The following is a 23,613-nucleotide window of genomic DNA, read 5'->3' on the forward strand; positions in this document are numbered from 1 at the left end:
GCTGACAATGGCAGGTAGGATGGAAACATCGAACAACCAGTTAGGGCTTTATCTGGTTAATAACGTCCTTCCAATGATTTCTGCGTGGGGAGCGTGCTGCGTGGGGCTAGTGCTGCGTGGGGCTAGTGCTGCGTGGGGCTAGTGCTGCGTCGGGGAGTGTGCTGCGTGGGGCTAGTGCTGCGTGGGGCTAGTGCTGCGTGGGGCTAGTGCTGCGTGGGGGAGCGTGCTGCGTGGGGAGCGTGCTGCGTGGGGCTAGTGCTGCGTGGGGCTAGTGCTGCGTGGGGCTAGTGCTGCGTGGGGCTAGTGCTGGGTGGGGGAGCGTGCTGCGTGGGGGAGCGTGCTGCGTGGGGGAGCGTGCTGCGTGCGGGAGCGTGCTGCGTGGGGCTAGTGCTGCGTGGGGCTAGTGCTGCGTGGGGCTAGTGCTGCGTGGGGCTAGTGCTGCATGGGGCTAGTGCTGCGTGGGCCGCGGTGCTTTGCGTGGCGCTGCGGGTGTCTCTAAAGGCGATGCCGAGTGCGGCAAGCGACGTTTTCCTTGACGGCGCAAACCCCCGCAGGTCGCTGCCACGAGGACCCTCCCCGCAGACGAGAGACGACCGCATTTACAGCACATCTGTAGCACAGTACGCAGTGAGTACCGCCTGCACACACACAGTCAAGCTGTTGCACTGTATTCTGTGAATGCACTCCCTACACACAGCCAAGCTCTTGCACGGTGCACAGTGAATGCATTGGATACACAGCCAAGCTGTTGCACGGCATTCAGTAAGAGTACCCTCTTTACGCATGCATTCAAGCTATTCAGTACATGGCGAGTACCCCTTGTAAACACAGTCTGTTCCACAGTACTCGGTGAGTGCCTTCTACACCACAAAGGCAAAGATCGCCCATATAGCCTTTAACAGACTGTTGGGGCAAGTGCTGTTAGTGAGCAACTATGAATGCCGGCACGGGGCATGAGCAGGTGGGTGACCAAGATCACGGCTACTCTGTCTCACTCACTTAAATTGTCACAACCTTAACTCATTGACCAGTACACCTTGACCCTCGTTCATTTAATTTGGTATTGTCTTGAAATGTTGATATTTTGTGAATTCACCACTCAAAAAACATCACTGGATTTGGTGCGTTTATATTTAATGACACCTTCAAACTGCCGCTGTGTTCAGTTGATTCAAACGTTGTTACATTGACGAATGTAAAACATGCGAAAAGAACTATGTAATTTATTTTTCTTTTTTAAATTCCCAACAACAACCAAATATACAACGTGTCAGGGACTTGCCACTGCAGATTATCCTCTGACTGGTGCTTGGTCAATCTTTAGTAGGAAGCCGTGGCATTGCAGATGCTTGCAGACGCGATCACCAGTCGGCTAGGCAGCACACAACTTTTAGTGCGAGTGATGGTGTGGCACAAGGTGAGTTCATACGGCCACTAAATTTCTTCACCGAGTATTCATGAGTGGTGCATATATATAATATATTTACACACGTCATATATATTTTCTGAAAACCAGACCAAAGTGTGCTTGTGTTTTGTCAATGGGGGGGTCCACGAACCAGAATAAGGCACCGTTAGAATGTGTTTTTATTCACTGCTAGCAAGCATAATTCAGAAACTCCAGGTTATGGCACCCTTGGGCTTTCCCCTAAATGCACTACACTAAGTATTGAACCAGGGTTAGCTGTAGCTTTAAAATTAAAACCCACCCCGTCACGAGAACAGCTGGCCTGCCAGCTAACAACCGACAGACTGACAGACAATTGAAGGTACTTGTAGTGTAGGTGAGCACTGAGAACTGGGGAACCAAACTTGAAATGCAAAACCACATCTGTGGGTTTTGTTCATTCTTTCTTTCCCGTCATGTTCTCATCGACAACAAAGGAATTCGCATTTGTGTGTGTGTGCGTGTGTCAGTCAACCCATGGCACCTGGGTTTATGTCGTGACCTGCCAGCGAGTGTTCGACACATCACGTGGCCTTAAAGTGCACTTATCCTGGCACTAGTGTCATGGTGACGTCACCGCCACTTAGTGGTGAATGGCGGTTGTTGTAAATGAGGAGCGGTGACGCGGTGGTTAGCCCGCTGCACCACAAACGTCTCCACTTCAAATGGGTACCTGGTGCTGTGTAAACATTGTCACTGGAGAGACGAAGGCGGCCGGGCATGGTGCTGGCTGCCTTCTACACCCTCATGTGCCGTGCTCGCTAACAGTAACTAGCCCCGAAAGTCTGCTATTTGGGGGAGTCTGTCTTTGTATGTTGAATAAACGCATGTGTGTTAATTCAATATTCTAAATAGCTTGGTGGACAGTGTGTTGGCCCCCCACCGCTCTTCCACAATTGATTTCTTGTTGCACCCGCCTTCTAAGACGGCGACTGCGATACCACTTGCCGTGGGTCGTGTGGGGGGCCATGCCACCCACTCGTGTTGCCTTCGACATGCTGTTTTCCCATTGCGGGGAGGCGTGTAAGGGATTGGGCCAAAAACTGGCCCTGCCGCCATATGACTGACTATAGTGGGGTTGGCACAAGCAGCCAGTGCGTTTCATATCTAGCTAAGCAGAACTGGCTAAGTGTTCTGCAGCTGTGACGCACGCTCTCTCCGATGACAGGTGGATATTATTGGTCCCAACGGGCGATACAATTGTCACAGTCTTGCGTGTGTGTGCGGCGTTTTGAAAATGTAGTGTTGGGCTCGTTCGTGCACACGGCCGCAGCTAAATTAATTGATGTGCCTATTAAGCATCGATGTGATAAAAAGGCGTTGAACGGCTTGGCGTCTTTTATTGATGGTTCAATGACTGCACTCAGGGTTGTTTCTGTATTTGAAGGTTGGATGGGACGTGAGTGGGAACGATCACATTTTCGTGAATGGCATCCTTTGCTCGCCGACAGGAACTGTGTTGGCTGGAGTGAAAAGTGTTGTCGCCTACTTTAGTATCTGCCAGCGTTGGATGTGGCCCCCCAAGCAAATGGTGTCGATGAAATGAGACCATTCAGGACTGAGGGGGAGGTTGGCGCAGCGGGTTAGACACGAGAGGCGTCCTGTCCCGTGCATGCCTCGCGCGGTCATCGACGTTTGTGCGTGCGTCACTTGATCCCGCGATCGAGAGCGTTTGTAGAGAACGTTGCCCTGGTTCCAGCTGCTGCTGCTACATGGCCATCGGATACCGATGGTACAGTTTGTACATATGGTCGGTCCTTGGACCTACCTCCTGCAAAAGGTGCCGTAAGTCGAGGACCGCCTGTACGTTGTTAATTCTGTTACCGCCACTGCCCCCAGTGAGTTTTTTTACAGCCAATCGCCACCCGTTCCAGGACTCTGGGGTTATAATTGAGTGAGCCACTTTGAGTTTGCTTAATTTAAAATCCCAGTTAAAAAAAAACATTTAAGTCACCATCGTAAAAGAAAATGTATCTGATTTGAGAACTTTTCTGGTTTAATGAAGGACTCTCATGTTTTAACCTAGCCCTATGAACGTAACTAGAGATTTTACAGGGTGCCGAATCAAATTGATATATTTTTTGTCGCAGTTTCTCGGTTACTTTTTTAGAGAAGTGAAATGAAAGCTGAACGAAAGTGGGCAAAGTCTGCTGCGAGTTACTGGTTCAGTGTATGTTTCTAATTTGCCATACTCAAAAGCTGCATGTGATTTTTGGCACGTCCACCGACATGTAATTTTATCTTTGTCATCACAATTATTTAGTGAGATGCCACGGTGGCGATATTAACTCCAGTGCCTGGTATACATGAGGTCGTGGGTTCAATCCCAACCCTTCACTCCTGTATTTTTTGAGTTTGCATTTTCTCCCCATTGTTGCACGGACTTTTCTCTGGGTCCTCCGTTTTTTTCCCTCCACGCTTAGAATTGATGTGCATTTAAGAGTTTTTGGCTGCTTTAAATTTCCATGTGATAATCCACTTCGTTGAGCTATCATCTGTGGCCAACTCGCTTGTGAAAAAAGCTATTTGCAACTCATCCATAAGTGTTTTTTTTGGTTAGATTGCGTAAATATATTAATGTGTCTTTAAAAGCCGCTGCCACCCGACAGCCAAACTCGTAAGGGTTGTCACGTAAACAGAACATGCCAATTCGTTACTAGTACACAACATTTACAAACTGGGTACGACTTTCGCCAATAATTACAACTAGCTTCATCAGGCGACAGCCAGATTTGTGAAGTCTTACTGTTTCGTTCCTTATATAGAGGCGTAGATGTGTTGACCACCTTTCTGCGCTATTGCACAATGTGGGGGAGGGGGGGATTACCGAGGCAATGTACATTATGCATGTGCATTATGCGAGTTCTTTGAACTTATCCTTCCTGTCTATTGTGTTTATTAAAATAGCCCTGCCAACGGTAATCCCTATTGAAGTACGCTGCCCTTTGTAGGCATGCATTTAAATAATGTATTATTTGATGATTCGCTTCTACGCAGCACTAAGGCGGTAGCTATCCGAACGGTTAAAGTTATTTTGATTACTTTCAATTTCGATAGCTTCTCTAATTAGGCTTGGCCAGTAGTAGCTAGTTTTGCACAGAACTTCAACATTATCAGAATCAATTGAGTATCTATGTTGGCACGCGTGTTCTGCTACTGCTGACAGTTGCATTTGGGAGAATTTAATATTTCTCTGATGTTCTTTTTGTCTTGTGCTGATGATTCGCCCTGTTTGCCCAACAAAACATTTAGCACAATCCTGTACACCTTCTGTTGATAGCTTCGGTAATATATCTTTTGTACCAGATATTAAACCTCTACTATGGATGATATTGGTTGCGAAAGCCTACGTGTTAAACTGATTTGCAACTCAATTGGGCTTACCTGTTAAAATAAAATGTTTTTAAATAAATTGCATTCTCTGCTGTTATTGCATAAAGAGGGCCTTAATGGGCACACAATCCCCTCAATATGTGACCAAGCTTGATGAGAAAGCAATTCGGTGTGTCCAGTCTATGGAAACTGGCGCTTGGTTGCAGGCTTGCATGGTGGATGAGCCGCACTCGGTTTCATGGTCTGCCTCTCCAAGCTTTGCTTGTGTCACCCACCGTATAAGTCTGAGCTATCGACAGTGAAATACACGTTTGCTCAGGCCTCGGCAGGGGTGTTTGCTAACACGCGTGTAGGCATGTGGTGCACAGCTTTGCGGAGGCGCAATGTGATTATGATTCCACACCGTAAAAATGAAAAAAAGTTTATCGCGTGAAATACTGTCGCATGGAAAACTAAACGTTCATTTGCTTCTTTTGCCGGAGAGTTTTCGCGTCCATGGTGTTCCCTAATGGCAGACTTGGAGGAGAGAGGCCTGCTATTAAAATAGTTGATGTAAAAAGTACAATAGGTGAGCATCGAAGCGCAAAATACTAACACACGACAGTTGTTTCACCAGATTGAGTGTGCAAGGTGTATGTGCTTAATGTATTAAATCCTGTGCTTAAAAATGTATTAATATCGTTTTGCACCTTCAGTTATGTTTATCCCCTTTTAAAACCATGTACAAGTTCTCAGATGTAGCCCATCGGGCAAACATTACACAGTCTGGTTTCTACAGCTTTAATATAAAAAAACTAATTAAAAATCGTTGAGTTATAAAGTACCACTGAGATGTGTCTCATTTACCTGGTTGTCTTAACCCTTTTTGAGCAATAAATTATTGCAGCAGAGAGTTTGATTCTCTTGGATTAGGGCTGGGACACCGTCATTTACAACTTGGTGCTAATTTAATATTTACGCACAATTCAGGTTGTGTGTGTGTGGCGTTCATGACCTCAATTTCAAGGCTCAGCTCACCCCACGGGTTCCATTGCTATTGACACTCCCAGCACAAGATGTGCTAAAAGTTGTCCCAGTTTAAGACTGCACGTCATATGCACATGCGTGCTGTTATTAGTTAACTGTACTTTAAAAAAACCCACTGACAAGCCAGTCTCCTAAAGGGAGACGCAGCTCACAAAACAAATTGGGTGACATTTAATTTTGTTACCAAAACAACATTGATCCGCAGCGGTATGGCATTCCCTGTGAATCTGCTCCTTTAAGTAATAGTTCAACTACTGCACTTGCACCTCTCTCAAGGCCCCCCCATGCTTTTGACCTCCCAGTGCGAGTGCCACATCTAATTTTCTTAGAGTGTGCGCCCCGCTGCGGGGGTCGCGACACAGCTGGCTCCTGCCATGCGTCGCTATGGCGGTCGTGTTGCGTTATGCCAAACGGCCATTACATTCTTATGTTTATTGCTTTCACGAAGTTGCATGTGTTGTCGGGGAACAATCCAAAAATAATATTTCCTGTAATGTTGTACTCTTGTTTATGTTCATCATTTTGTCATTGTAATGTTGAAGTTTTTTCTAACGATTTTAACAGTATAGTTATTGTTCTCAGTGATACTGTCAACCAACTGCCGTGTCATAGGCACTGACTGCGTTCGCGCGGGCTCTGCATGTCGGACACGGCCGCATCGGCATCTGGCTGCAGTACCGGATACCGATGCCTCCAAATAAGGCGACTGACATTTGGTTTAAGGGTGTATTTACTTCTCAAGCTATTCCATTGTTAATCAAATTTCCACTTACATTTTTGGGATATTTTTGGTTTGTTTTTCACATGATGCCTTCAATTATAGACTCTTAATATTAAATTCATGTAAATATATTTACTCCCCCAGAGCCATATATATTTTTAATCAATGGATGCAGATTTGCTGTGGGCTAGCAAAGGCAGTGTGCAACTACACGGCTAAATCCTTGTGCCAATAGCGCTGCACCTGGGTGTCATATGGTTTGAGTTAGTAGCTTGCAGATTTTGACGGTGCCGGGGGCCTCGTAGGGGGGGGCGGTGATCTTGCTGTGAGCTCTGCTGTCTCTGCACGCCAAATTCCACTCCCACCAGTGCAAGGAAAGACCGGCATTCACAACTTTGGCTTCCTGTTTTGAGAGCTTTCTCTTCTATTTTGTATTTTATTTTATGTTACCAGGTAAGGCCCCACTGAGCTACGTAGCTCTTTTTCAGAAATAACTTGGTCACAAATGATAGCTCAACGAAGTGGTTTATTACGTGAAAATTTATACCAGCCAAAATTCTCTAAACACATGTTTCTAAATGTGGAGAGAAAAGCCGGAGGACCCGGAGAAAAATCCATGACCGTGGGGAGAACATGCAAACTCGAAATATAAAGCAGGCGTCAGGTTTGGGATCGAACCTATGCCCTTCTGTATACCAGGCACATCTCCACTCTGAACTACCTTCTCGTTTGCCTTGGTGCGTCCGTGTTCTCGGCACCTTCCATCTCATGTGGTGTTCCTCTCTTCTTATGACGTGTTTTCTCGTTTCCAACTGCAATCCAGCGTTCAAACGATTACACTAATAGGTGTTTCCGCTTCATCCACATCTTGAACATCTGTCGTGTAGCATCTGTGTAGAAGCGAAGGTCATGGACTAGTAATTCAGAATCTTTATCTTGGAGAAATCCGGTCAGCTATGAAGTCTACATATATACTGTAGGGAAAGCCACTTCGGCACGTGGCTTTTGAAGCAGCCTTTGCTCTCGCGTTATGGTGAAGTATGGCAGACGCACGTGGGAGATCTGGTAGTACTGACTCCGCATGGCCAATGGTTCCACACAAAGTGTTGCACCACAGCTGCATTTCCTGGCACCATTTCTCAAAGAGCTAAAAGGGGTTTGTGAAGCTGTATTAGTATAATTTGTGTGAAAAGGAGAGTTTAAAATTTACACGGCTGTGGTTGTTGCAGAGGAACTGCTCCTTATTCATGACGATGTGTGGAAACCCCTGAAATAAATTCGAAGATATGAATCTTTCCCCTTCATGTCTGGGAGCAAAACGTTAAAACTCTTCTTCTCTCTGACTCTTCAATGATTTGTGGACAGTAGGATACAGTATACCTCGACTTGACAGGCTACTCTTGCAGGTAACAGGTTGATTTTGTCTGACGTTAAAGCGTGCTGAATGTCATCGACCGTTTCGCCACGGCGGGCAACCGCCATATCCGGCTGCTCTGCACTATTAGCACAGTTGGCTAAGTACGGTGCAAAATAATTTGTACGTTCTTTTGCAGCCCAGACGTACTGGCGGTGGATGCGTTCACAATGTAGTGGGCCAAAGGCAATCCGTATGCCTTTCCTACTTGGGTGGTGCCCCCTTATCTCCAGGGTCATAGCCAAGATCAAGATGGACCGACCTTCAGTAATACTGATCGCCCCCTTCACTAGCCTCGGAGACATTGGTTCTCCAACGTGTAGGACTTGCTATGCCAGCCAGCTTGGATGCTGTCAACCTCCTGGGAGAACAATTTGCAACAGCAGGGCATCTTATGTCCCGATGTCAAACATTTTATGTGGATTGCATGGATGTCGAGGGTGAGACTCTCACCGTCAAGGGTTCTTCTTACGTTTAGACACCACCGGAAGTCTAGGAGGTATTCCACGGGGCAAGGTGTGTACTCGTCGCATTGGAACGTTCTCACCCATTGGTGCTTCCGAGCAGGCATGGACTTCCTGTCTTGTGACCTGTGGGAGCCACGGTGGTGAAATGTTAACAGCCTTGCCTGGTATACAGGAGGTCTTGGTTCGATTCCCGACCCTGACGCTTGTATATTTTGAGTTTGGATGTCTCTCCCCGTGGTCGTGTTTTATTTTTCTCCGGGTCCTCCGGTTTTACCCTCCACATTTAGAATCAACATCACGCGTTTAGAGTATTTGGCCGCTAACGTGGCATCTACGTTCCACTTGGAGCTGCACATACCAACTTGGTGCTCCGTGCCCTCTGCAACGTTTGCATCGGTGTGACTGCTATTTTAAAGGCGATTACGCGGTCTTATTTTTTGCTATTTCTGCGCTTTGTTCTAAACGTTTGCATGGCGTTCTCGTAATAGCAATCGCTGTAAGGTTTATTTGTGAGCTTGTGAGTATCCCGATGAAGAGCTATTTTAGTGCGGCGTTACGCTGCGAAGGGGGGGGGGGTAGGTTCCCTCTCCTTGACGCGTGTTCTCTGTGCGCTCGTGCTTCGGCTCTGCAGCTGGAACGCAAGCAACGTCCAGTGGCAATTGCTCTTAAAACATGCACGTGGTGGCATTGTTACCTTACAAGTGGAAACGTATGAATTTAGCAGTTGGGTGCTTAAAAAGTGAAGAACCAATGCAGAGCTTTTAAGCTTTCACCCAAACTGTGAGCCCTGCAGGAGGATGGGTGGGGGAAATGCACCGCCTTTAAAGCCGGCGCCGGGTTCTGCTGCCGGTGCCGGTTTACGCTGCGGTGCTACAGCAACGTCCCTTGGCTTTGACCGGAGTCCAACGCCTGTGCCACTGGAGGGGACTCCCTTGAAGCCAAGCAACATCCATAAATCCCCACACCCCTCCCTGCCCCCCAGTGCTTTTACAGGTGAGGGACAGCCTCGATATTGATGTGATTCCCCCCCAAATGGAGCTCGTACATTTTGACCCAGTGGGGTTTGACCCTCGGCCAATTTAGATGAGATCCTGACAATTCGACTCGCCCAGCAGCGTGGCAAGATTCCCAGTAATCCACCGTGATATGGGGGGGAGAGATCATTTTGCTGATTCCGGATTCTGCGCCGCACCGCAGAGGTTAGTCCTGGAATATGGGGGAGAAACAAACAAAGTGCTGGTGCGGTGTATGCTACGGGAGATTATAGGAGCAATTGGCCACTCCTGGAAGAAAATCGGCGATTTTTTTATGGATTTCAGAATCAGCGGTTCGGTGGATTTTGGCAGAAGTCGCAAACTGTGTGTTATCCATGATGTAAAGGAGATTGCGGATTATTGGAGCGATCTGCCTGCAGTTTCCGTATACCATCCATTTGTTTTATATGCAGTTGTCAGTGATAGTCTCATTCTTGTAGTTTACAACATGCATTTTATTAAGTTAATATCTCTTCAGCCATTTACTCTGGCATCATCCACTCATGATGCAACATCACCGTTATCCACGCTTTAATAACATGATGAAAGAGTGCTTTGGGGACTGATGTTTAGTGAAATTTGTTGTTTCTATGGTAACGGTCGTACGAGTAAAATATGCCCTGCATGCGGCAGGTGGGTGCTACATGCATGCATGTTGAACTTCTTTCGCACCGTACGTCGCCAACCGTACTAATTGGAGGTGGGAAGCCAAGATGTGGCCAGTGGAAGAGGGTAAACAAGGATGAGCATTGCTCTCATGGGGTTGTATGACCATTGGTTTTGCATGATGCGAGTTTTAATGACCCAGCAGTCATGCAAGAAGAGTAAACACATATTTCCTAATTCATGGCAATACATTTGTAGGTTGAGTTCAGCTGAAAGTACACTGTGTCCGGTTCAAGTTCCAGGACATGTAATTAATTGGCCGGGTGTGCCACGCCGCTGTGATAGCGGTGCATTGATTTTGAAGATGGAACGGGGTCTGCTATTCAGTTAATGACAATCGTGCAGCGGATGATGCCAGCTGTTGGACCTAAGAACAGCCACTTGATGCCACAAGCTGCCCTTGCAGAAATTGGAAAATTGCTTTGTAATGTAACAGGTGCTTATCTATATGATGTAGTAACCCTGTGTTTTTGTTGCTTTCATTTATACAGGATGCAATTTAGCTAATAACCATATTCAGGCACTGATGATAATTGAATGCCACATTGCATTGCCCGACAGCCATTGGAAGAAGTCGCTGTGGAGTGTTAGTGTCTTTCGCTGAATGGCAATCAATTTCCATAACACCAACGACTCGTAATATAACCACCTGTCTTTGCCTTTTACCAATGTTCCTGCTTGAATCGCGTGTCCTCCGAGCGACCAATGCCCACCATCGCCAAGCTCGTTCAGCCAGTGGCTTTTTTTTGTACCATTTCAAGCGACTTCTCCTCACAACGCCTCATTTGTTTGGCCGCCACTATGGCAACGAGCCGCACACGCCACTGAATGGGATGAATGGGGCAGCCCCCCCCCCCCCACGTGTTCGCTCGCTCTGGCACCAGTGCTGCCTGCTCGCTTGTGCATTCACCGTGTCCACCGTTCTTAGCCACTGGCGGCTACCGTTCTCACGCCCGCGTAGCCGGCTTTGCATCGCCATGCAGAAGAGGCTCCTCTTGTGCCCCTTGGTAAAACCGTACCGAGTAAATGTTATGGGTGGAATTTTTTACTTAGACGAACCTCGGCAGTCATGGTGGAGGTTGCCCTTTTTTCTCACGTCTTGGTGTGGTAAACACAGGCCGTGAATTCGGGCAGTGTCCACCGCACATCTACAGTTGACATGGCTACATCTCGCCACCAGGGTGCACGGTGGCGAGATGTTAACTACCTCACCTGGTATGCAGGAGGACGTGGGTTCGATCCTGACCCGTACGCCTGTATATTTGGAGTTTGCATGTTCTCCCCGTGGTTGCGTGGATTTCTCTCCGTGTCCTCCGGTTTTTCCCTCCGCATTTAGAATCAACATCGCACGTTCAGAGTATTTAGCTGCTATACATTTCCACGTGATAAGCCACTTAGTTGCGCTGTCATTTGTCAGGTCGGTTCTGAAAAAGAGCTTTCTAGCTCGGTGGGTCTTACCTGTTACATATTTTTTTCATAGTTTTTTTTATCATCTTAGAAATTTATAAAGCGTTTTTGCCACGGCATGTTCTCCCCATGGTGCTTTACATTACAAAGGCACATCAATGTAATGATGAATGTAATCTTGATTTGAAGCTTTCGTGACTGCAGGAATCCATACTCTTTTGTTCTTTCGATATGAATGTAATATCGACAAACCTGTGCGCGATATGTTAAATGTGAAATCTAACAGGTTTTATGTTTTAGCATTCAGATTTCACTTCATCCCGCCTTCCCTCATCCCTATCAAGAGTACAAACTCTTGAAAATAACAGCATTATGCATATTCTTTGGGTTTTTTGGTGAAGTCACGTAGATAGAACAATAAAAAAATGATATAAAAAAACAAGCAATGATAATGATAATTGCTTGTGTTGTGATCAAAACGTCGTGATATTTTTAAAATGATTTTTTATTCACCTTATTTTCATTTTTATTACTTTTCATTATTTTATTGTTCTATCTACCCAAAGAACATGAATTCCTGCAGTCACGAAAGCTTTAAGTCAAGCATTTTGCACTCATTGGTTTTTCAACGATATTTATGTGCATTGGCTGCACATTGTATGTACTGTCTGTAGCCAACCGTGATAATCGGGGGTGCGGGTGTAAGGACTGCAAACTAAACACAAAGCAGTTAAGAAATGAGTTTTCAATCTTGATTTAAAAGTGCATAGCTCCAGTGGCTTCCTAACATTGGAAGGAAGAGCGTTTCCAGGCGTCCGCAGAAGCGCATCTGAAAGTGCGCGTGATGCAGTCACCATCTTTGTTCGATGGCTAGCCAAAGGCCGCTGCGAGGATGACCGGAGTTTGCGTGATGGTTTATGCTCCTTGACGAGATTGGCAAGTTAAATACTCATACGACAGACCCATATTCCGTGGGCTGCTTGTATACTGAGCAAGTTATTTGTTTAGAATGATCGAGTAGCTCGACCTTGTGCAGAAATGATTGGCCAGTGCAGTCACTGATGAAGTGCTATATAGCTCAATGACTTTGAACCTGGAGATTTAATTTTAGTGTTCAGCTTATAATGGATGTTTTCTCTGATGGATCTGGTCATTGAGAGCCGAAGTGGAAATAGGTCTCTGTAACATCCCAATGGAATTGTAGTCGGATTAGTCTCTTCGTAAGACAACATATCTAAATTCTCACACACTGCTGCATTAGCTAGCGTTGGTTATTTTAACTGAACACAGAGGGACGATTGTCTGACTTGACTCCAGCTGAGATTCAAATTCATGATCGTGTGAAATGGAAATTTGCTGTATGCTCAAGTGGAATGTCTCCCCATCTGGCCACTTGTTCAGCGGCACAGCGAGTGGCTCGCAGTTGAGTTCAAATCCTGGTTTTGGGTCGTTTAAGCCTATCATCCTCCTGGGGTTGATAAATTCGTACCACTTTGTGGGTAGGTCAAAAGTGTGTCCGGTGGATAGACCTGCTACCAAGATAGGAATGTGTGGAATATTTTTACACTGACTCAGGCCTCTAACCAAGAACTACTGGGCATCAGTGAAACTACTGGACATTTGTGAAAAAGAGCTCTACAGCTCATCGGATGATTCCGATCAGCCGATGCTCATTTGAGCGGGAAATCACTGATATTTTTTAAGGCCAGGCAGGTACCCGGGAGTAGTCTCATTGGGCACTCGCCAGAATTCGTATTGGCTCGGCAAACACCATGAGGCCGCCATGCCAAGAGCGTCGCTTGCTGGCACTGAGCCTCATGGGCAGGGACTGCTGCTGCTACGTGTTGCCTGTAACCTCGGCGTGCCCTGCTGAGTAAACCCAGCCCTGCTCCCCTTCCCAGGGGGCTCCGCATTCACCACCCCCATCTCCTGGACCCACCATTCGCCATGCGTGCAGTTCACATTCCAGCCATTTGGGCGGAGTTGGCATCCCAGCCCAACCCAGTCCGAGGGTCTTTGTTCACTTAACTATTTTTATGTTTCCAGGTAGGGCCCACTGAGCTGTATCGCTATTTTACAGAAGCGACCTGGCTATCACAAATGATAGCTCAACGAAGTGGATAATGTGGAAATTTATAGCAGCCAAATCATCTAAAATGCACGTTTCTGAATGTGGAGGGGAAAAAGCGGAGTATTCGGAGGAAAATCCACGTGACCACGGCAAGAGAGATATGCAAACTCAAAAATATACAGACGTCAGGGTCAGGATCGAACCCACGACCTCCTGCATACATGACTGCAGGCATCAGTTCAGTGGGCCTCTTAGCTGATTTTTTGTATTTAGTGTTATTTATTGTGATTGTTTTACCCAGGAAGACCACACAGAGTCTCATGACTTCTAAGGTTTTTGCCGTAAGGGTCTATGTTGCTGCTGCACATGTAATCCCAATGGAGTAATTTGCAGGCAATTTTTCAGCATTGGGACGTTTGGTCAATACCAGTTGCATTGTGCGTTTTTAGCGTTCTGTTCTGCCTGCAGCAGTGGTAGCAGCAGAGGCTCTCGATGGGGGTGGGAGGGGGAATGAGATGATGTCATGGTGCCTCTGTTGTGCCAGTGCGAGGTTGACGAGTCCGTAGCACGCGTTGTCCGCTCGTGCGTGTCGCCCCTTCGTTGGCCGTCGTCAATTGTTTCCGTGTTACGACGTGATCAGCAGCCCGGCGTTGCAGATGAAATAAATATTGAAACGCTCCGGCTGGCTCTAAAGTCCACCTCATGGTGGTGAGACTGTATGAGAGTGCACGGTTAACTGCGGGTTTTCAGTGCGTCATTGTATGCGGACTCTGTGCACATAACCAAATGAACAATTCTTGACAAATTTTAACGGCTCTGAACAAAATGCCTGATGGTGGGGGGGGGTGTGGAGAATCGGGGGAGGGGAGGCTGCTGGCCTGGGTGGGTTCCCTTGCGTTTGTCGGTCCCCGTAGTCACAGCGACGTGAGTGCCCGTCTCCTCGCTCTGAAAATAAATCTCCCGGCGCACACGTGCCCGGGGGGCTGTCTCTCTCGACCGAAGTCGGCTCCAGCAAAATTGTCACGAAGGGGAGAGCGGTGACCTCGGAACAGGAGGCGCATCTTCTCCAGGCACGCTGTACAGGCTCGTCAAGACGCGACTGCAGTGCCGCTGCTGCTCCTCGTTTCTAAATTGGTGGGTTGCTAGGTAATCTTTGTTATCAAAGCGGGGGATGATTTAAAATACAGGCAGTCCCTGGGTTACAGAAGACCCGACTTACGGATATCCCACTTTACGGAAATATTCCCACAAATCATGTAAAAAGTGTCAATGAACTCTATGACTAAATGTTTGGTAGTTAGTAGCGCAACGCGGTGAGGTTGCGGATGAATACAGTGGAGCGAGGCGTCAGGCGGGGCCGTATCTTCCCCACGCTGTTACATTGTTACCGCGAGTACACTGTACCCGCCACATCGTGGTATTCGTAAACAATTGTGTACAGTACAGTATATGTTCCATTAGTTTAATTATGGGTAGTGTTAGGGTAGATATTCGATCAAATGAAAGAATCGTAGCATGTGCAGAGCGTATGTACAGCCATACGATATAGCTAACGATAGAAAACGGACGACAGCGCGGTACGGTACTGAGAGAAAACGAACCTAGTAATCAGGTAGCGGAGGCACAACTATTTTCTGCTATGGAATTTTATTGTTGATTTTGGGGGGAAAATTGTTCAGTTTCCGACATACGGAAAATCGGGTTACGGATATTTCTCGGGAACCCTAACCCTTTCTGTGACCCAGGGACTGCCTGTATCTGTGAAACCAAAATGTATTTGTTCCAGTGCATTTATCAGAGCGTACAAACGTAGGTCATCCCACTCAACAAAGATGAACCATTTTGGTCCCGAGCCGCACTTTATGCAACCCTTAATCTGGGGAGAATCGAACTCTTAAATGACTGGACCAAGTTCGAATGGTTAACACGTGCCGAAAGTGCCCTAAGGGCAAGCCCGTTTGTCTAGATGGAGAAATTGCTTTGTAAATTTACCGCTAGAATAGGTCACTGTCACTGTGCCAGTCCTGTGACCAATTTCTATAACTTTTATTAATGTCTCTTTCCAAAATGCTGTCTCGCTGTCCCCATGCCATTATTGTAAAGTTTATATTTGCATATAGATGTTAGCGACGCCGCGCTTGATGATGTGGCGCAAAACAACTCGTGACATTTCTTGACACGGCGGCCGCCGACACGCTCACAACTGCATTGCACGTGAACTCCATCCTTTGTGCGCGGTACCCCGAGTGCTACAAACATCACATTTCTCTTCAATAACCCGGAGTGTGGGCTTCAGGCCCTCTTTCCCCCCCCTCCCCGGACTCCAGTGTGGGCTGTATCACACGCCCGAGTTATGAAAGTTAAATGTGATGTTTGTAGTTTTCTGGATGCGAGCTTGGAGTTCACATGTGATGGCATGCCCTCGGGAGTGTTTCTGTTTGACCACCTTTTGGAAAACGGCATTTCACGAAAGAGCTAAAGTCCCTGCTGTTCAAAAAAACGTTCTCAAAAGCAGGGAAGTGGTGTCCATTTTACCCTTGGTGAAGTGGAACTAGTATTATTGGGCTCTGTTCGTGGGCTGTTATCAGTGATGAATTTTATGCATTTCTTTTTACATGCCCGGTAAACTCCATATGCTTAGGTGATGTAGTCTTTGGGGTAGAGGAGATTCTGGTTGAACTCATCCTCTCCCTTGTGGAGGCATCGTGATGGACAATTAGGCCGCCCAGTTTCCTGTGTTTTAAGCCATAATGGTCCGTGTCAAAATTAGGTATTTATGCGAACAAAAGTAATTGGAGGAAAGCAGCATCGAGTTTTGTTTCTGAAATGGATCCCATGCCCATTATTAAAAAAGCCCCCACCTCGTCTGGCAGGTATTGACCAAAGGCCTCCACTATGACCTACGCCTGCACACGGCAGATTATGGTCTGAGAGTGAACAGGCATGCCGTGTGAATACTAAGCTTAACTATGAACTAAACTCTTTATTTGACCAGGTAAGGCCCACTGAGCCATGTAGCACTTTTTCAGAAACGACCTGGCAATCACAAATGAAAGCTCAACGAAGTGGCTTATCACGTGGAAATTTATTGCAGCCAATTACTCTTAAATGCATGTTTCTAAATGTGGAGGGAAAAACTGGAGGACCCGGAGAAAGATTCACGCGGCCACAGGGTAAATTCCAAATATACAGTAGGCGTCAGGGTCGGAATTGAACCCACGACCACCTACATACCAGTTATCATTTCACGACCGTGGGTTCTCACGAGATTTTTTTGAAGTATGCAAATGAAGCACACTTTTTCCTATTAATGTGCCACTTAAAATATGAAGGATTGACGTGTCAATGTATGTCTGTAACTACTGTGCATGAAAATGATGAGTGAATAAGGTGAAAGGTAAAATGATTTTGTTACAGAGGAAATTGAATTCCATTTCGCATTCTTTAAAAGTAAGTAAATTAAATTGTGAAATTTTATCGCAAAGTGCATGCCTTTTCTTGGCAAGAAGCCTAGACTCGTGGACTTAGTGTCAACACGGAGTTTAAGCAGCAGCGGCTCTGATGGCGCAGATGGCACGACGCACCTTGATGCTCTTCTGTCACGCAACGCAGACGTCTTCCTGGCCGAGAGTTCACCGTGTCGTCCTGTGGGGCTCGAAGCACAGCCGATATGGGCTTCAAATGCCCCTCTCGTGGTCTCGGGCCATGCAGCTGAATCGCAAGCAGACCAACGTCGCACACAGTAACCGTAAAATCATAGCAATTCATTCGCAGCATTTTTTAAAGATATTTAATCACAATAGCCGGGCACTGTGGCCCCAAGGCGCAACATGCCGAGCTACGTGCAGCACGGCTAAAGTTGTAAATGATAAAGAGTTAACACCCTTCTTAAGCTGAGCAAGCTGTACACACTTGAGATAAGAAATGGAGGGAATTCGAAAGTGGAGCATTGCGAGGGAAGCAGGTTTAACTCATCCATGGATAACATGAAACCTCGGCACCCCCGATTAGCGTGGTTGGCTCTGTGCGGTGCAAAAAGTTCTACATACATACATGACACAGTCGAAGTAGGCCGAGCCCTCGACATGTAACATGTCTACACATACAGCCTGGCCATTGACGCTGTTGTGACAGAGAGAGCGAAAGTGCTTGCCTCGTGATCAGGTGGTCGTGAATTTAAATCCCATGTTTGCAGTAGACTTGGTCCATCAGTCCTCGAGGCGGTCGGTAAAAGGGATACCTTTATATCTTTTCCAGGAGTAGTCCTTGGAAGAGAGCCTGGCTCCCCACCATAGAAATGTGGAATTTTAACCACCGATTCAGTCACCTACAAAGGTTGAGTGCTGCATCGTTGCACGTTTGTCATAGGAGGAAACTTGAAATTGACTAGTGGCATGTATGTTTAACTTCTTCTTTTGTGCTGTACATAGCCAACCTTGCCAATTAGGAGGGACAACAAACTAAACACAAAAAGCTGTTTCTAAATAGTGCTAATAAGTAAAATGTCATAATTCACACCCTTGTCACCTCGATCACAGTTCGTGGGTGGGGTGTGCACGGAGTCACTTGACCTTGCACCAATGATGGATGACTGGAAAACTTGGGATATTTCACCTCGTACTGTAATCAGGCTGTCATATACAGCCTCCCACAGCTGCTCGCTCCCCTATGTCTCCAATCACCATTCATGCAAACATTTTTCTTTGTTTACTCCTGCAAACCAGACCTTTTAGTTCAGTGGGGCTCGAATCTGGTTATTTTTTAAATTCTAAATACGATGTAGATTTGAAGGTTGTAGAACTAAAGATATAATGCAGTTTTTACCGGTTACATTTTTGAATGCCACGGTGAAAATTACATTTTGTAGTTAAGGGGTAGCTGCCCATGTGTGAGAATAATTTGGAGTACGAAGGTTTTTTTTTAATTCTCTCGGTATAAGCAGGAAATCACCCCCCCCCCCTCAATGAAATGTCACCAAGAGTCGACAGAGGCTGGATCGAAGTGAAATACGAGCACACTCACGGTCGGCCCCCCGGCTTGACAAAAGTCAACGATGCCCCCCGTCACCAGTGTTGTCCTCCACCCCGCCCCGCACCTCCTTCCGATTAGCACGGTTGGCTACGTACGGTGCGAAAGGAGTTCACCCGTGCCGTTTTGCCCCATTGGCGTTGGCACATTTTGTTCTGTGAATTGGACGAAAATTCATATTGGCCATCGCTTGAATCTGGCGCCGTTTTGTGTAACTAGGCCTGGGGTGGAGGTGGGTACGTTGTATTACAAGCTCGTTTCATCAGCTTGTAATACGGCGAGTGGTTTGAATGAATCCCTGAGCATTGCCAAAACACTTCGTATGACTTACACGGTGGACATTGTTTGTGGTGTATTCGCCCAAATCCATAATTTAAAAATAATCCTCATGCATGAGGAAATAATTCTGAGGAGGATTATTTAATTGCGCAGCCAAGTAGCCTTTCCTTGAAAAATGCGTCGCATCTGAAGTTTCCCTCGCTTTGTCCTGAACAGAGAAGTATTCATCATTAGCAGTGGAAATTGGTAAACTTGTTAATTTGAATGCTTTAGAAATGTCCAATTGCATTCTAGCATGATGCCCATAAACAGCACAAAGTCCTCCAGGATTTTAGAATAGATCACTCGGGTCTTTAGCAGTCCCAGACTGGACTCCAGCCTTTGGCTGTGTGGTGGCTGATTAACAGAGAAGCCTTAAATTACCCCGAAGATAAGAGTGCTTTTAAGGAATCGGTGCCCAGCAGAGCAGTGTGTCACGGATAGCACGGCCCTCTCGTGTGGTTGTGCCACCGCTCCCTCTCACTGCTCATCCTGTCCAGCCTCTGTCTGATGTCCTCGCGTGACACCACGCAACACCGGTCCTGCTCTCTCCCTGCTTGTTGTCGTTGTCGGTGTTCACCGGCAGGCACATGTTTGCCAGTCAACTCACGTCGGTAACAAACGATGGTAACAGCAGTTTCAATTATGTATATAGCGGCTTAATGCAACTCCTCAACTCCAGACACGTTAGGGGGAAGGAGGTGAAATGAGTGTGAGGCGGTTAGCGAGTGCAGGGACGCATGGGAGAGACAGAGCAGCACTGGCTTGGCCCGAGAACATCAAGGCCACATGCCAAGGGTTGAACCTCGAGTGATTAGAGGGGGGGGATGAGAAATGCAGTTTGAGAAACACTTTGTTGCCGTGCCTCCTGACACTGCGCGCTCGCTTTTGCATTTGTTTTAAGGTCTCTTTTGAAATCACCGTATTGTGTGGTGACGCTGCTGGGCAGTGCGTTCAGTTAAGAAAATCGAAGGTCACAAGTTCAATTCCTGGTCCGGCAGGCAACTTGCCCCATAAATCCTGCCACGGGTGAAAACATGATGAATTTGTGGGAATTCTAGATTTGAAGCTTTCGTGACTGCAAGGATTCATACTCTTAGGTTTTTTTGGTAAAGTCACGTTGGTAAAAAATAATACAATTATAGAAATAATAATAGAAATAAAATAATAAATCACGACGTTTCGGAGGCAACACAAGTCTCCGTCATCAGGTGGGACCGTCACAGCTAAATTTACTGTATCAAGTGAGGACAAATCCAAGAGACAAGCTCTTAAATACAAGTTAAGGGGGAGGGGGGCTTATCTGAATGTGGTAGCCAGGGAATGGCATTGCGTTTCATTGAAATGTAAAGACAGCAGTGCATATTGCAATATTTCGCAAGAAGCCTAGAGCGCATGCAGGCTGAGAGAACGCGTGCGTTGTGGCTCTAAGAAAGGGGAGAGAGGGGGCGAGCCCTTCGTGGTAAGCCAGCCACGGGTTCGGCTCAAAGCAAAATGTTTCCATCTGCTGCTGCTGCTGCTCCCAGCCGCTGCAGGGACCACCGCTGCGCGAGTTCGCCACCTGGTGGACTGAGTCCGCGCTGCACCCATCGCGCTCCGGCTGCCATCAGCCGAGCGCTTGGGGCTGGCAGGGGTCCTGGGATGCACTGGTTGTTCGTGGGGCTGAGCTCCGCGTCCGACGCGGCCCAGCGCAGATGGTCGGCACGCTTCTGCTCGTGCCGCCGCCGCTTGAGTATCCGCTGCTGTGGCACACGCCGAGTGAGACTGCCCGTGTGGACAGTCTCACTCGGCAGGCTGTGACTTACAGTTGTCTTCACTGTTTCCGTTTGGAAATTTACAAAGCTCTTCACACAAAGCAATCAGTGGGTTGCTGTTTGAGACTTTGTCCTTTGGACAAAACACAGAGGCTGCGTGTGTTTGTTGACATTATATTTATAAAATGAAAACGTTTACCAATAGTATACGTGCAGACTAATTGCGCTCTGCAATTGGGGAGTTTATGTAATTAATAAGGAAGTCTATTTTTTTTTTAAAGATAATGGCCACATTCATTTGCACAGGTTTACGGATGACGTGTAGTAATTTCCAGTCCAGCTGAGCTGGCACAGAAATGAGAAACCCAGTGATGTGCTGTGCCAATATAAGCAATCCTACCCATAGCTACTTGCTGTGTTGTGGGTGGTTCTCGTGGTTGGTTGAATTTTTTGAGTGAGGACCAGACTTGGAAATGGATTTTGAGTGAGCCTCACGGCACAGTTACAGGAGTGAGTTTTATATTTCACCTCTTTGCATGAATTCTTGAGATGTTGCCTAGAAAACAAATGCAGAAAGTGAGCACTTATTTTTCGTACATCATTTGCCACCTAAGGCCTGTTAACATGTGCGCCAAGTAACGTGGCACGTTAGAGGAGAGGCGAGGGATTTGCCATAGGTGATGGAGGATAAGTAGGTCCAGAACAGAGTAGGTCGTGAGTTTAGATTCACACTGAGGGACAGCACTTCCCAGTTGTTTAAACAGCTGGAGCAGCATAGAAAAAGTAGAGCAGGGATTGTGATTATTTAAGTAATTAATTACTCTGATATTTATAGGTTCGATTACCCGACTAAATGAATGTCATGAAAATTGTTGAAAACATCACCTCCTGATTTAAAGCTTTCGTGACTGCAGGGATTCATATTCTTGGTTCTTTCGGTAAAGTCACGTAGAAGGGAAATAATAAAATAATACAAATATAAAACAATAAAATTCTCACAAAAATATGGAACGCTTCACGAATTTGCGTGTCATTGCAAATACGTGAAGTGTTCCATATTTTTGTGCGAATTTTATCGTTTGATACTTTAATTATTTTATTATTTACCTTCTACGTGACTTTACCGAAAGAACCAAGAATAAAACATCACCTCCATTCGCACGTGGTGCAACTGGACGAGGGCTGATGGGTCGGGCTCGGTGAAGTTATTGGCATCGTCAGCCACGGCAGACTCGGACTATTTATTTATACTGGAGGAATCCAATAAGCTATAAAGCTCTCTTTCAAACATGTCCAGTTGGGGCAGATTAGAACGTTACAACAACAATCAATACAAAAACACGACAGGAGTGCAAATCACAAGAAAGGTAAACATCACCCAAAAACATACAAATAAACGGAACCCTCCCCATCTTACCAAGCAAAACGCACTGAGGTATTCACTTATTTTTCAGAAGCTACCTGGCCACATATGATAGTTCAACAAAGTGGCTTATGTGGAAATCTAAAACGGCTAAATTATTTAATCTAAATGCAGGATTGCAGGGTGGCCACCATTTTTTAAAATGACCGAGTAATTAAGCACGAAAGAAGTAGTCCATTTATGATTTATAGTGTGAATCGAATGAGTCATCTTCCCGGCTCGCAAAATGAGTGACCGCTTGCTGTGCCCTGAGATTGCTAATTTGAAAGGTGCTTTGGAAAACTGAGTTTATTGTTGAAGAGAAGAGAGGGCAGTGTTTTCTGGGGCAGACGGTGTGTTTGGGAGATGGTAAAGATCGATGAGGTCTGGTGGTAGGAATCGGTGAGACTTTGAAGAATTGTTAATGGAGCAATCTTGGAGTAGCGGATGGACGATAGGACGCAATTCGGTGCCGTTTATCGATCATTTCAACGCAGGTGTTGCTCTTGGGGTGTTTTATGGTCATGATTGTCAGTTAGAGGAAAGGTGTCCATCCGTGTGGCCCTAGTGGTTGGAATATATAATTTCGATTAGTAGTCATCTAAAACGTTTTATTTTACCAGTTAAGGCCCAATGAGTTGTATAGCTCTTATTCAGAAGTCACCCTGCCTACAAATGATATCTCAACGAAGGGGTTTGTCATGTGGAAATGTATTGCAGTCAAATAATCCAATCGCATAGTTCTAATATGGAGGAAAAAAGCAGAGGACCCGGAGAAAAATCCATGCGATCATTGGGGGAGAGACACGCAAACTCCAAATAAACAGACGTCAAGGTCGGTATCGAACCCAAGCGTCCTGTATAACAGGCGAGGTAGTTAACATCTCACCACAGTGGCGAGATGTTAAATACCTGGTAACGTCACCAGAAGACTTTAATGTTATTGGCCACAATGTTAACGGTTTTAACGAGTGTTGGCATCCTTCTGTTGAAGGAAATTGTGTTTTTTCACACCATTACAGCTTCCTGCAGGGTTTTATTAAACAACTTAGGTTGGCATGTAGGGGAAATGTGTGGTGTTTTATTTCTGCTGAAAGCCAAAACGTGTAGATGGCATTTTCTCCATGGCCGTCACTTAATACACTGTGAGCTGTCTTTACACTTAATGTGCTGTGGACAATGAGTGGGAATATTCACGTAAATGTTTATAGTGCGCTGTAATCTACGTGGCACAGATGAACCACGGCCTGATATGTTAAAAAGTTTCGGTTGCAATGTGGAGCAAAAAGGTGTCATGCCTGAATACCGTGGGCCAAAACTGCTTGTGTGGAAACTTGTTTTACGCTCTCGTATACAGAGTGGTTGGCACCCATTGCTACTACACCTCTGTCACCTTTATCTGTCTTTACTTGCTTTGAAATGTTGAAGAAATATCCTGGCAGCAAAGAGATCATTCCATTGCAAATTTTGGGCGAACCCGAGTGAAGGGCCGGCAAAATTTGGCTACACCCACGTGAAAGGCGTG

At 46.3% G+C, this 23,613-nt stretch overlaps 1 protein-coding gene across 1 annotated transcript in view; it reads left to right on the top strand.

The window, feature by feature from the left end:
• Positions 1 to 23,613, top strand: part of LOC144728304 (eukaryotic translation initiation factor 4 gamma 1-like) — a 135,377-nt gene that overhangs the window by 23,084 nt on the left and 88,680 nt on the right. Inside the window, 1 exon segment of the mRNA XM_078607637.1 lies at positions 555 to 627. Coding sequence (XP_078463763.1) covers positions 555 to 627 — 73 coding nt within the window.

This window comes from Lampetra planeri, chromosome 28, assembly GCF_965212315.1.
Source record: "Lampetra planeri chromosome 28, kcLamPlan1.2.h2, whole genome shotgun sequence".
In the NCBI taxonomy this organism is placed as follows: Eukaryota; Metazoa; Chordata; class Hyperoartia; order Petromyzontiformes; family Petromyzontidae; genus Lampetra; species Lampetra planeri.